This window comes from Cannabis sativa, chromosome 8, assembly GCF_029168945.1.
Source record: "Cannabis sativa cultivar Pink pepper isolate KNU-18-1 chromosome 8, ASM2916894v1, whole genome shotgun sequence".
Lineage (NCBI taxonomy): Eukaryota > Viridiplantae > Streptophyta > Magnoliopsida > Rosales > Cannabaceae > Cannabis > Cannabis sativa.
The window spans coordinates 30,612,021-30,623,079 of NC_083608.1; the positions used below are offsets into that span (position 1 = coordinate 30,612,021).

At 37.5% G+C, this 11,059-nt stretch overlaps 1 protein-coding gene and 1 non-coding gene across 3 annotated transcripts; both read right to left on the reverse strand.

Moving 5' to 3' along the window:
* Nucleotides 1-473: 473 nt before the first annotated feature.
* LOC115700960 (protein RETARDED ROOT GROWTH, mitochondrial) lies at nucleotides 474-4,372 on the reverse strand. Of its 2 annotated transcripts, none has more exons than XM_030628641.2 (7): nucleotides 3,968-4,372; nucleotides 3,504-3,615; nucleotides 2,953-3,112; nucleotides 2,394-2,542; nucleotides 2,025-2,176; nucleotides 1,428-1,542; nucleotides 474-887 (listed from the first exon to the last, which is right to left on the reverse strand). In XM_030628641.2, the coding sequence occupies exons 1-7, from the start codon at nucleotides 4,243-4,245 to the stop codon at nucleotides 753-755; spliced, it is 1,101 nt and encodes a 366-aa protein (XP_030484501.2). In that variant the 5' UTR covers nucleotides 4,246-4,372; the 3' UTR covers nucleotides 474-752. The 2 variants fall into 2 exon arrangements, with proteins under 2 accessions (XP_030484501.2, XP_030484502.2); XM_030628642.2 differs by lacking the exon at nucleotides 474-887 and adding an exon at nucleotides 1,070-1,341.
* A 5,783-nt stretch (nucleotides 4,373-10,155) lies between these two features.
* Nucleotides 10,156-10,227, reverse strand: TRNAW-CCA (transfer RNA tryptophan (anticodon CCA)). The gene has a single exon. It is a non-coding gene; the product is annotated as a tRNA-Trp (tRNA).
* Between the last annotated feature and the right edge of the window lie 832 nt (nucleotides 10,228-11,059).

Consider the following 11,059-nt stretch of genomic DNA (forward strand, 5'->3'; position numbering starts at 1 on the left):
TTGTTAATCGAAGCTTTTGTCAAGCTTTAATGGTGATTTTTTTTTTTTATTTGCAGATTCGATCGACATTTTTGCAAAGTTTCAATGGCTAAGTTATGGAGGTTTGAATAGTGAAAGGTTTCTTTTTGATTTTTTTGTTCTCAAATGGTTATATATGGTTCGACAGTAGGACACACACGGTGGTTGATCCTATTTTTTCTGGTTCGGTAGGAATTTTTTTCAGTATGAATATACAACCTTTGAAGTTTTGAAGACTTGAAATACAGCATTGGAATGTGGTCCAATTAATAATTTCTTATCATTTTTCTTTCATTCCTCCAAACAAACCTGAAAAGTTAATATGGTATTAAATTAAAGAGCGTTGTTATTGAGCACCTGTAGTGTCTAGCACCTTCTAAACATGTCACCTTGCGGCAAGGTTGGCTAGCGATACTCCCTAAAAATTATTATATTAAACTATATGAGACTCAATATTTAATTAAATCAATAGCTATATCATAATTTATTCGTCCAGAAACTCTCAAGCTTCAGCATTTACTTGTTAGAGACCAAGCTAACATGAAATCCGCTCAAGGACCTACCAAGTTAGGTAAATATAGAAGTTATTTTTGAAGGAAAAACTATGCGTTTTTGGGCTCACCCAAATAACAATTATATACAATTTTACATAATAATCACTTAACAACTATTTAGGTCTGTACTTGAAGAACCTACTACACCTATGATTGAAAATTTATCTCCAGCTTGTCACATCACAAAGGAGTTGAATCACGAACAATCTCATATAAGGATATAGCATTTTCTACAGTCAAAAGACCAATGATACACCATTCCAAGAAATCTGACTTTCTATTTTGGATGACTTCTTGGAGAAAATGAATATTATGCTGTAAAATAAAAAAGAAAACACATCAGTTTCCTTTTTGTATGGGAGTTTCACCAACCAAGGAGCAACCAATTCTGTTAGTTGCTGTTATGTTGTTAAATTACTGAGTAAAAAAAATGTTAATAATCAAGTTTCAGATTTCAGATTTAGAGGGGAAGTTTTCAGGACTAGTAGAAGAGTGGCTATCTCGAATGAGCTGTTGTTACTGACTTGTATGAATATTTGTATAATAGAATTGAAAAATATTTGATACAAATATGCCTTGAGTACGTGCACCCAAATTATGCACCAAAACATTACAAATAATAACTTCCATCTAAAATTAATGTGATTGGTTGGTTGAAAGAAACCATTGTCGTCCGTCACTGTAATATTTGGGTGCATAAGTTGGTCAACATATCATTACTCATTTTGTTTTGGGCACTTATTTTCCTCCTCTTTAAACTAACTGCATCCTGTTCATTTATCTTATACAAATTATAAAATGCATACCACAACAAATAAAAGCTAAGAAAGCTCCAACAATTAAAAATTCAAATACCTCAATAAATTTTAATTTGAAATCCAAGTTTCCAAAGCGTTGTGTCACCTCGTACTCCTCCCAAAGGTACTCGTGTATTTGAGCGTATTTTGCATCTCTCCAAGCAATTTCCGATCTGAGGGATGAATTATAAAACATCAAAAACAACAACAATATGTATTCAAAATGGTTTTGTTGATAAAATAAATAAATAAAATAAAATAAAGAAGAAGAAAACAAATGCACTATGGAGAGAGATAGTAAATCCAGAGCTTTGGTTTTGCGAGTAACATGCTTCTCAAAATTATCACATCATTTGACTTGGAAAAATATTCATAAACCGTAAGGCAAGCCAGTCTAGATCGGAGTGTGTATAATGTAAACATTAGAAAATCTAATACCCCTCCTGTTTGCAAGTTACCATTTTACCATTACCCCTTCTGTTTTTTTTTTGGGAATGTTTTTTAAAATTACCACATAGTTAGACTTGGAAACAGAAACATAGACCAATAAGGCAAGCCAGTCTAGATCAGAATTTGTATAAAATGTAGAAATTAGAAATTCCAATACCCCACCTGTTTGGTAGTAACCATTATAAAGTAATTAAGAACCAATTACCTCTCAAAAATACCAACTTTTAGAATCACATCAGCTAAGTTTGAATTAGCCTTCCCAACAAGTTGAAGAAGCTTCTTCTTGTCCATGGTGAAAGTTCCTGTTTTCTCCATCCCCCGATTTATATCGGCAAATTCTTGAACCATACCATCAACCTGAGATAGTGAGATAGTAAGATTCACAATGTCATTACCTGACATTTTGATCACATGAAAGCCATTGCAAAAAATTCAACCAGTTGAAGAAATACCAAAAGTGTTCCTATTGGACTTATATTAGTGTTATTCACACAAATAATGGTTGTATCAAAGCATTTCAGCAACCTTTACGTTTTTAGTCACACAAAATAACATTAAAATACTGATAATATACCTGTGAAACAAAATAATCTAAAGCAATACTCTGGCCAAGCACACTTCCGATAATGCGAACACCATCAGTGTCTAATGTTTTGAGAGCAATGTAGTCTGCACCTCCTTCCATGTCCTCAACCATTTGTGGCTTCTCTTTTACTGTGTAGTCTGATTCAGGAAATAACCAAAAGAAGTGAATGAGCATGTTGTTAATGAAACAGTATTTTGATACACAGCAATATGCAAATCAAACCAACAGTCATATCACCACATGCATACGTATTTCAGTTTTACAATTTAATCTTGTAATTTCAACAAATTTTAAAATTCAAGAGAAGAAGAAATTTTTAGCATCATCACTAATCATATTACACGAACCATCTAGGTGTTATCTTAGATGTAATCTACAAGAAAATAAATTTAAATTATCAACTCCTCATTCTACCCGGTTAAGGAAAAAAAGATCATTCTACCCACTTACTTCCAAAATTGCTACCCACCAGCAATCAGATTCAATCTACTAAAATGGCAAGTGATTTTGTTTAATCATAATATGTCATGTTTTAAACAAAGCTTACCATCTTTCCTCATCTCTAGAAGTAATCCAGAAGCATGTCTTCGAACTAATTCCAAGTAATTTTCAACTTCGTGGTCTTCAATATTAAACAGAACTGCTGATCCATATTGGAATACAACCATATAACGGCTGCAGCATGGATTCCGCTCGACTCCAAATCCCTACTCAAAAGATGTCATATTAGGAAAAGAACTAACAGATGATCATGCAGAACTCTATAATCAGCTACTAATTAAATTAAGTTTAAGCAGTTTTCAAGGATTTTTGTACTGAAACCAGTTTATGTTAAGGATACTAGGCACAAATAAAGCATCTAAATAACTTGCTGAAATGTAATTTATGCAAATGAAAAGTCAAAGTCTTTTCTGAAAGCTTTGTAATTTATGCTACTGAGCATGCTATCTTTATTCTCAATAATGCAAAATGTTGTCCAATTCAACCTAACATACCATAACAACTTCAAAGTCTCCAAAACCACTTGCCTATATTTATATATATATATAAAAAAAAAAGATACGAAAATTCAAAGTTCTAGAAATAAACTAAACTCACGGTAGCTTTTGAAGGTATATCACCATATCTGAGGGCAATGTAGTTTGATGAGCGAGAAGTTGCAGGGATTACGTTGCTCAAATTCGCAGCTTGCATGCTTTTTAAATTTATACTGCCAAAACCATAAATTTGAGAAAGCTAAATCATAAAGAACATTCCCAAAAAATTATAAAGGAAAGTAAAACGTTCAGACAAAGGAGCCTAAGAACACAAGAAGTCCATGAACCAACTACCATTTACCAAGATGGGGCTCTAAAATTAAAGAATTAAAAAAAAATTGTAATGCAATAGATTATTACTTTCCAATAGATTAGAATGTTTTACACGACTCCGTTGCTTAGTGTTAACTAAATTCATGAATTTGAGAATACAATAGATTGAAATACATACAACAGACCCACATGGATTATTATACCAAAGGTAAACACATGAGAATTTACAGGGCAAAGATTATAATGGCAAACCTAGTAGAGAGAAAGTAAGCTTTGATAGGGATCTTTCCGATGTCTTCATCTTCCTTAGCTTCAAACCCATAGGTTCGGCCCAAATAAGGAGACCCCGAATCGAAGTCGTGGGTATCAATGGATACTCGAGATGGGAGAGCCGAAAATGTTCTTGGATTGAAGAAATGGGTTGAAATGGTTGAATAAGTTGAGGGGAAAAAGAAGGGTTTGAGTGGGGTTGTGGGAAGGGATTTGGATATTTGGTGGAAGAGGAGGGAAACTCCAGTCCACCTGCCCATTCACCGAGCGAAACCTTCGCTTTGTTTGTTAGTTTACAATGCAGACTCCTGTTCTTACTTTTCGATGCTATTATAATTTATAAATGCCGGAGGAAAGGTAGAGGTGCAATTTATTTATTTATTTTTTTTATTATTATTTTTTTTTTTTGAGGAAATAAACTTGTTATTATAAATCAAAGATGAAAGTCATTTAAAATAACAGAGTTTATAGGCGGAGGTATACAATCCGACCAAAGACAAGTCTCATCCACCCCTAAAGTAAACTTAGCCAAACCATCAGCAGCCATGTTCGCTGAGCGTTTGACATGAGAGACAGTTACATTAGGGAAAAAGGATAGTAGACTAGAAAAACCATATTTAAGTTGAGCGCTTTGATAATTCTGCCAGTAGTTCCTTACAAAATTTGCAAAAATTTGCAAGATCTTTGGATGGTTTTGCTTTATGGCCATGAATCACTCTATTACGTTCAGTCCATATCGCCCATAGGATACAACAAAGGTGCTCCATCTCCATTTTAGAGTATATAGCAGCCAAATGAATCAAATAATCACCCTTCCTCATTGTCATGGTATTGTTCCAGTCTAGAGTGAAATTTGAAAAGCGCCAAACAGATCTAGCATATTTACAACCAAAAAGAGCATGCCCTATAGTTTCCCAAGCTTGTTGACAAATGGAGCAAGTGGAATCCGTTATTATTTTTCGCTTCACAAGGGTTGTAGCTACAGGAATGGCATCATTATAGACTCGCCACATGAAGATTTTGATCTTTTGGGGTAATTTTAGCGACCATAAAAAATTCCAGCTTGCTGCCATGGAAGAAGAGGAAGAACTGTTGTCAATATCATCAAGTGAAGCCGCTAAATGATAGCCCGTTTGGACCGAGTATAAACCAGAGGAGTTGGGATGCCATATGAGAGTGTCATCATGTCGAAAAAAGCCCAGGGGAATGGTTAAAATTCGGTCCACATCAGGTGGTGAAAACCAGCGATTTAGCAAAGATAAATCCCATTGTCGCTCATCCGTGATGATATTCGAAACAACTAGATTCGGGGGTCCAGAATAGTGGTAAGGTTGAAAGCTAGAGTGGCCCAGAATCCATGGATCTTTAGCACAAAGAACTCGACAACCTTCGCCTATTTTCCATCTTAGACCAGCAGTAAGGAGGCTTCTTCCCCAATGAATGGCTTGCCAAGTTAATGAAGGGGAGTGACCAAGATGAGCTTCAAGGAAAGAGTTGTTAGGATAGTACCTACTCTTGAGAAGCTTAGCAAGTAGGGAGTCCGGTTGCTGTAGAAGTCGCCAAGCCTGCTTTGCAAGCATTGCTTGATTAAAATGCACAAATGAACGGAACCCCATACCACCATTATCCTTTCTTTTGCACATAAGCTTCCATGAGCGCCAATGAACCTTGCTTCCATTTTCATTTAAGCCCCACCAAAAGTTGGCCATCATAGACTCAAGTTGATTGCAGAAGTAAACAGGTAAGCGGAAGCAGCTCATAGCGTAAGTTGAAATGGATTGGACGACCGCTTTAAGAAGAACCTCACGACCTCCCGCAGAAAAAATTTTCTCACTCCAAGTGTGACATGAGTCTCCATATCTTCTCTTTGATGTCACTAAACATCTGCTTTTTGTCTCTCCCGGAGTAGGAAGGCAAACCAAGATATCTCTCATGACATTCACAGATTGGCATTGGTAGTTGTCGATGGGAGAAAACTTGGGTAGCAAGTGTAGTGTTGGGGGAGAAGGACATAACTGACTTATCGGGGTTGAGAACTTGGCCCGATGCTCTGTGATAAACATCCAAAGATCTCTTAATTGCGAGGCAAGAAGACTCATTAGCTTGACAGAAAAGAAGGTTGTCATCCGCAAAAAACAAATGAGAGATGGACTGAGCATGTCGTGTTAACTTGAACCCATTCAGATTCCCCATCGCTTCTTCATGTTGGAGCAGCCGTGATAAGCCTTCAGAACAAATTAAGAACAAGCACGGTGAGAGAGGACAGCCTTTGCGAAGCCCTCTCGATGGAGTAAGTGAACCCGTGACCTCACCATTCAAGAGAAATGAAAAACTGTTGGTACACAAGCAGCTCATGATTAGTGCAATCCATCCATTAGCAAACCCCATTTTCCTCATGACCTCCTCAACAAATCTCCATTCAACACGATCAAAGGCTTTACTCATGTCCAATTTCAAAGTTGCCACCCCTTTACGACCCGTAGTTTTGTTCTTGATGGCATTAACAAGCTCAAAAGCAACAAGAATATTGTCGGTGATTAAGCGATTCGGCAAGAATACACTTTGGGTTTCTGAGATAACATAGGGTAGAACATGTTTGAATCGGTTCACAAGCACTTTGGTGATTAGCTTGGAGATAACATTACAAAGACTAATAGGGCGAAAGTCTTGTAGCTTCTGTGGTTTTTTGATCTTAGGTATGAGGGTAATTAGTGTTTTGTTTAACCTTGTAGGATCAGCCCCATTATTCAAAACACTTAACACAGTAGCTGTCACTAAATCACCAACAACAGCCCAGTTTTGTTGGTAGAACATAGGGGACATACCATCAATACCGGGACTCTTATTCGGAGCCATCATGCTTAAAGCCAACTCAACTTCAGCTGCTTCGAAAGGTTTAAGAAGATCACAATTCATTTCAGGTGTGATCGTTGTAGGAATGGCATTTAAAGTGGTAGCGAGGGCATTCTCATCAATAGTTGAAGTCGTGAAAATTGAGGCAAAATAATCATGAATTGCAGCAGCCATAGCAGGTTTAGAACTAACCCGATTGCCTGTTTCAGTAACCAGAAATTTAATGGTGTTGTTTGTCTTCCTAGCTGAAGCTTTTGCATGAAAGAATTTCGTGTTACGATCTCCCGAGGTTAACCAATCAATCCGAGACCTCTGCTGCCAATAGACTTCTTCTTGCTCCAACAAATCATCAAGAACAGCCTCTGAATTTTTCAATGAATCCATAGCAATTGTGGTTCGGTGTGGAGAGTTGTTAAGAGTTTCCACTCTCTTTTGTGCCTCGGAAATTTTTTTCTTCATGTTACCGTACTTGTCAATATGCCATCTTTGAAGTTTTGAAGCACACTCTTCCAAATTCTGAAGGACTGAACCAATAGGATCAACTGCTGAAGTAGAATGCCAACTAGCCGATATAATCTCCTTGCTTTGTTCATCCGAAAGCCATAACTTCTCAAACCGGAACCTACTACGTCTTTTATCTTGCTGGAGCAGTGAGTTTACTGGTGTAAATGTGGCAGAGATTGCTCTGTGATCCGAGCCAAAATAGTCAAGATGATGTACAAGTGGAGCACTGAATTGGTTGACCCAAAGATGATTCACAAAACACCAATCAAGCCTTTCTTTAATGGTGTTGACACCTGAACGGTTCTTTATCCAAGTGAAGCGATCTCCTTCAAAAGTAGTTTCATGTAATTTGCAAAGATCCAAAGACTTACGAAAAGCTTCCATTTGTCGTTCATGTCTTAAACCACCACCGGATTTGTCATTGTTGGATAGTATTTCATTGAAATCTCCTGTAGCAAACCATGGAACAAAAGGGGACACATCAGTAAGACGTTGCAAAAGGAGCTAAGAATCAGCTTTATTGTGAGCATCCGGAGCACCATAAAAGGCTGTGAGATGAAAACTTTTGTCATTCTCCACTTGAACAAAACCATCAAAGAAAGTTCTACCGTAATTCAGAATAGAGACATCAATATCATGTTGCCAAAGAAGCATCATTCCTCCACTTAGACCAGAACGTGGTGATTCTAAACCATTACTAAAATTTAAAGTTTGCCGAAAATGCGTAAGAGAATTCTGTGGGAGCTTTGTTTCCATAAGAAACAGAATGTGGGGCGATTGCTGTTTGACAAGCAACCGAAGGTGCCTGAATGCAGACGGGTTCCCCAAACCCCGCGCATTCCAACTCAAGATTTTCATAATGAGTCACGGGATTGCAAAGCAATCTCCGCGGAATTGTCAATGAAGTCATCAGAATTCATATCATCAAAGGAAACTGTTTGACTTGAGCTTTCTCCCACAAACATGGCAGTAGAAGTAGCATGGTTCTGATTTCGGCAACGTTTTAAGAACTGTCTCATAGTGAGAGAGTCACTTTGTCTCTTAATGGTAGGCATGGGTGGTAAGTTTTCCTTGTTTATGACAGTAGCAACTATAGGGGGAGAAATAGTGGAGGTTGCAGGGAACACGTGTGGGGCATTAGTGTTTGATTGGGTGATAGAAAGTGGAGACAAATTTGGGGGGTAAGTTGCCACGAGGTAAATAGGTGAAGCAGTAGAACTAATATCTGGAGTAAAGATGCTAGATAGATGAATAAGAGGCTGACTAGTAGGATCATGCAGATTGGAGTGTGAGGTAGAGACAAAAGAAGTGCGGTTGACTATCACAGAAGGTAATGGTTTAGATATTGATGGTTGATGTAGTGGAGGCTGATTATGGGTTTTGAAAATGTTATGGCTATTTGTTGACTGGTGCGAAATAGATGGCTGTGTGAGTTCTTGAGGAAAGTTTGTAATAACACTAAAGGGAGTGTGTTTTACAGAAGCATCATGGTGTGTTGGTGGAAAAAGAGTTGGTGAAAAAGTAGCAGTAGTAACACATGGAGCAGGTCGAGAGAAGGGTAAGGTTGAGACATTTTCAGCATCTGTCAATAGACTTGGTTATGGAGTGGCTGCAGTGTTTATGCGAGGGATGGCTGAAGTAAGAGTGGTACGGGCAAGACGGGTTAACAGCGGCCATGCATTCCCTTTAGAAAAGTCAGTTCTATACTTATCATAACCCGTTGTAGGAAGCCGTACCCCTTTCATCCATGGTCCATAAGGAAGATCGTCATTATTTCCATTGTCCATACGGTCCATGAACTTGACACATTTCTCAAAAGGGTGTCCGATCAAACCACACTCAAAGCAAAACTCCGGTAGACGCTCATAACGAAAATCAATCCAAAACTCATCTCGTACTTTAGGCAGGCTAATCATTTGTCCACGAGGAAGAGGCTTGTTGATCAATATTTTCACACGGATTCGAAGAAAAGGACCCCAGCCCTCATCAAGGGAGTCCTCGTAGACATCCAGAAATTCACCAATTAGATTTCCTAAGGCCTTAGCAAGGGCTTTTGATTTACTTAGAAATGGCAGTCGGTAAATTTGGACCCAAAATGGTGTGGAAGTCAAGTTATTCATTGAGACATTCTGCAGAGCACTTGGAGTGTACATCACAATGAGATGATTTTGAAAGTGCCAAGGTTCCTTATTCATAACCCGAAATTTATCACCTGCACAATGGAAAGAAACCTTGAACATATCATCCCCAAAATCAGAAATCACAACCGGAAAACGGCCCTTCCAGTGTCCCGACATCTGGTTAATGAAGGTCGGCTTGTGGACGTATGAATCAGTGAGAACTCGAGCAATAAACATATGGACGGAATGCACATCTGCAGGGGCAGTTACTTCATCTGATAAAGCAAAGATAGTTCCTTCTTCATCAGTCAAGGAGAGTGTTGTATTAAGGGCGTTCTCGATAGGTTCCATGATAAAAGCAAAAGGAAAAGGGCTGAGGAGGAATGAAGACAGTAGTGAGATCAGAAGAAGAAAGACATGGGCAGATGAAGGAGAAGGCAAACTAGAAAAAAACTGAAAACAGAGGGAAAAAAAATTTCGAAAGAAGGAGAAGTTAGTTAAAAAGAAAAAAAAGGTGGTTAAAATGCACAACTGCAACAGACCAAAAAGGCACGGTGAATTAACTACATTAGTATACTTTTTGCAATTTATTTATTTCTTTTTTTATTTAAAAAACTTTTTCATTTTCTTTTATTAAAAAAAACGATTGACATGAAAGAAGGTAAATAAATAGAAAAAAGAAAAAGGTGATAATGAACTCGACGTGAATCGAACACGCAACCTTCTGATCTGGAGTCAGACGCGCTACCATTGCGCCACAAATCCACCTATTGATATGATCCATAAATGTTTTTATATATTCTAGTTATTAAAACATCTCATTAAACTATTCTTCCTCCTACATTTTTATTACACTATACATCAATTTCTCTATTTTTTTTTTCTCTACAACATTTAAATATTATATTTTTAATGTATTTAATTCAATTAAAATATTTTGATCTAAAATGAGAAAGAAAGATTTATAAAATAATAGTTTAGAGCATGAAAAGTATTTGAGTATTCTGAATAAAGAAGACAATAAGAATCAAGTCCAAGGCTTGAAAGATGAAAAGAGACAAAGCGACACCCTAAAAATTAACTCGGGCGCCTAGGGTTTTCACCCATCGCCCAAGTTGACTTTTCCAACTATGATTATAGTTTTCGGGTCCGTCTTAGTGAAAATGGTCCAAACTTTGTACTTTGACATGAATAAGACTTGTCATGAACATATTTGAGACATCAGAATCAGAATCAGAATACTTTCACTTTTGAGCACTTGAGGCACCAAGCGCCCCATGCACCTACCTAGTGCACCTAATGCCTAGGTTGACACAGGGCACTTCCAATCACATTATTGAAGAAGTATCTTGAGTATTTTATTCGTCTCCATCAAAAACAAAGAATTAAGTGCTTTCGGGAAAGAAACGAATCGACTAGAGACCAGAATAGGGACCCAATGCCCAAATTAACATTTTGTCAACCAGGGTCATTTCCATCAGTAATTCAAAAGAATTATTTTGGGCATATCCTTCGTTCTCATCAAGGATTAAGATTTGGGTGCTTTTGAGAAACAAACAGAGTCATTTAGGAGCCAACACTGGGACTGAGCGCCAAG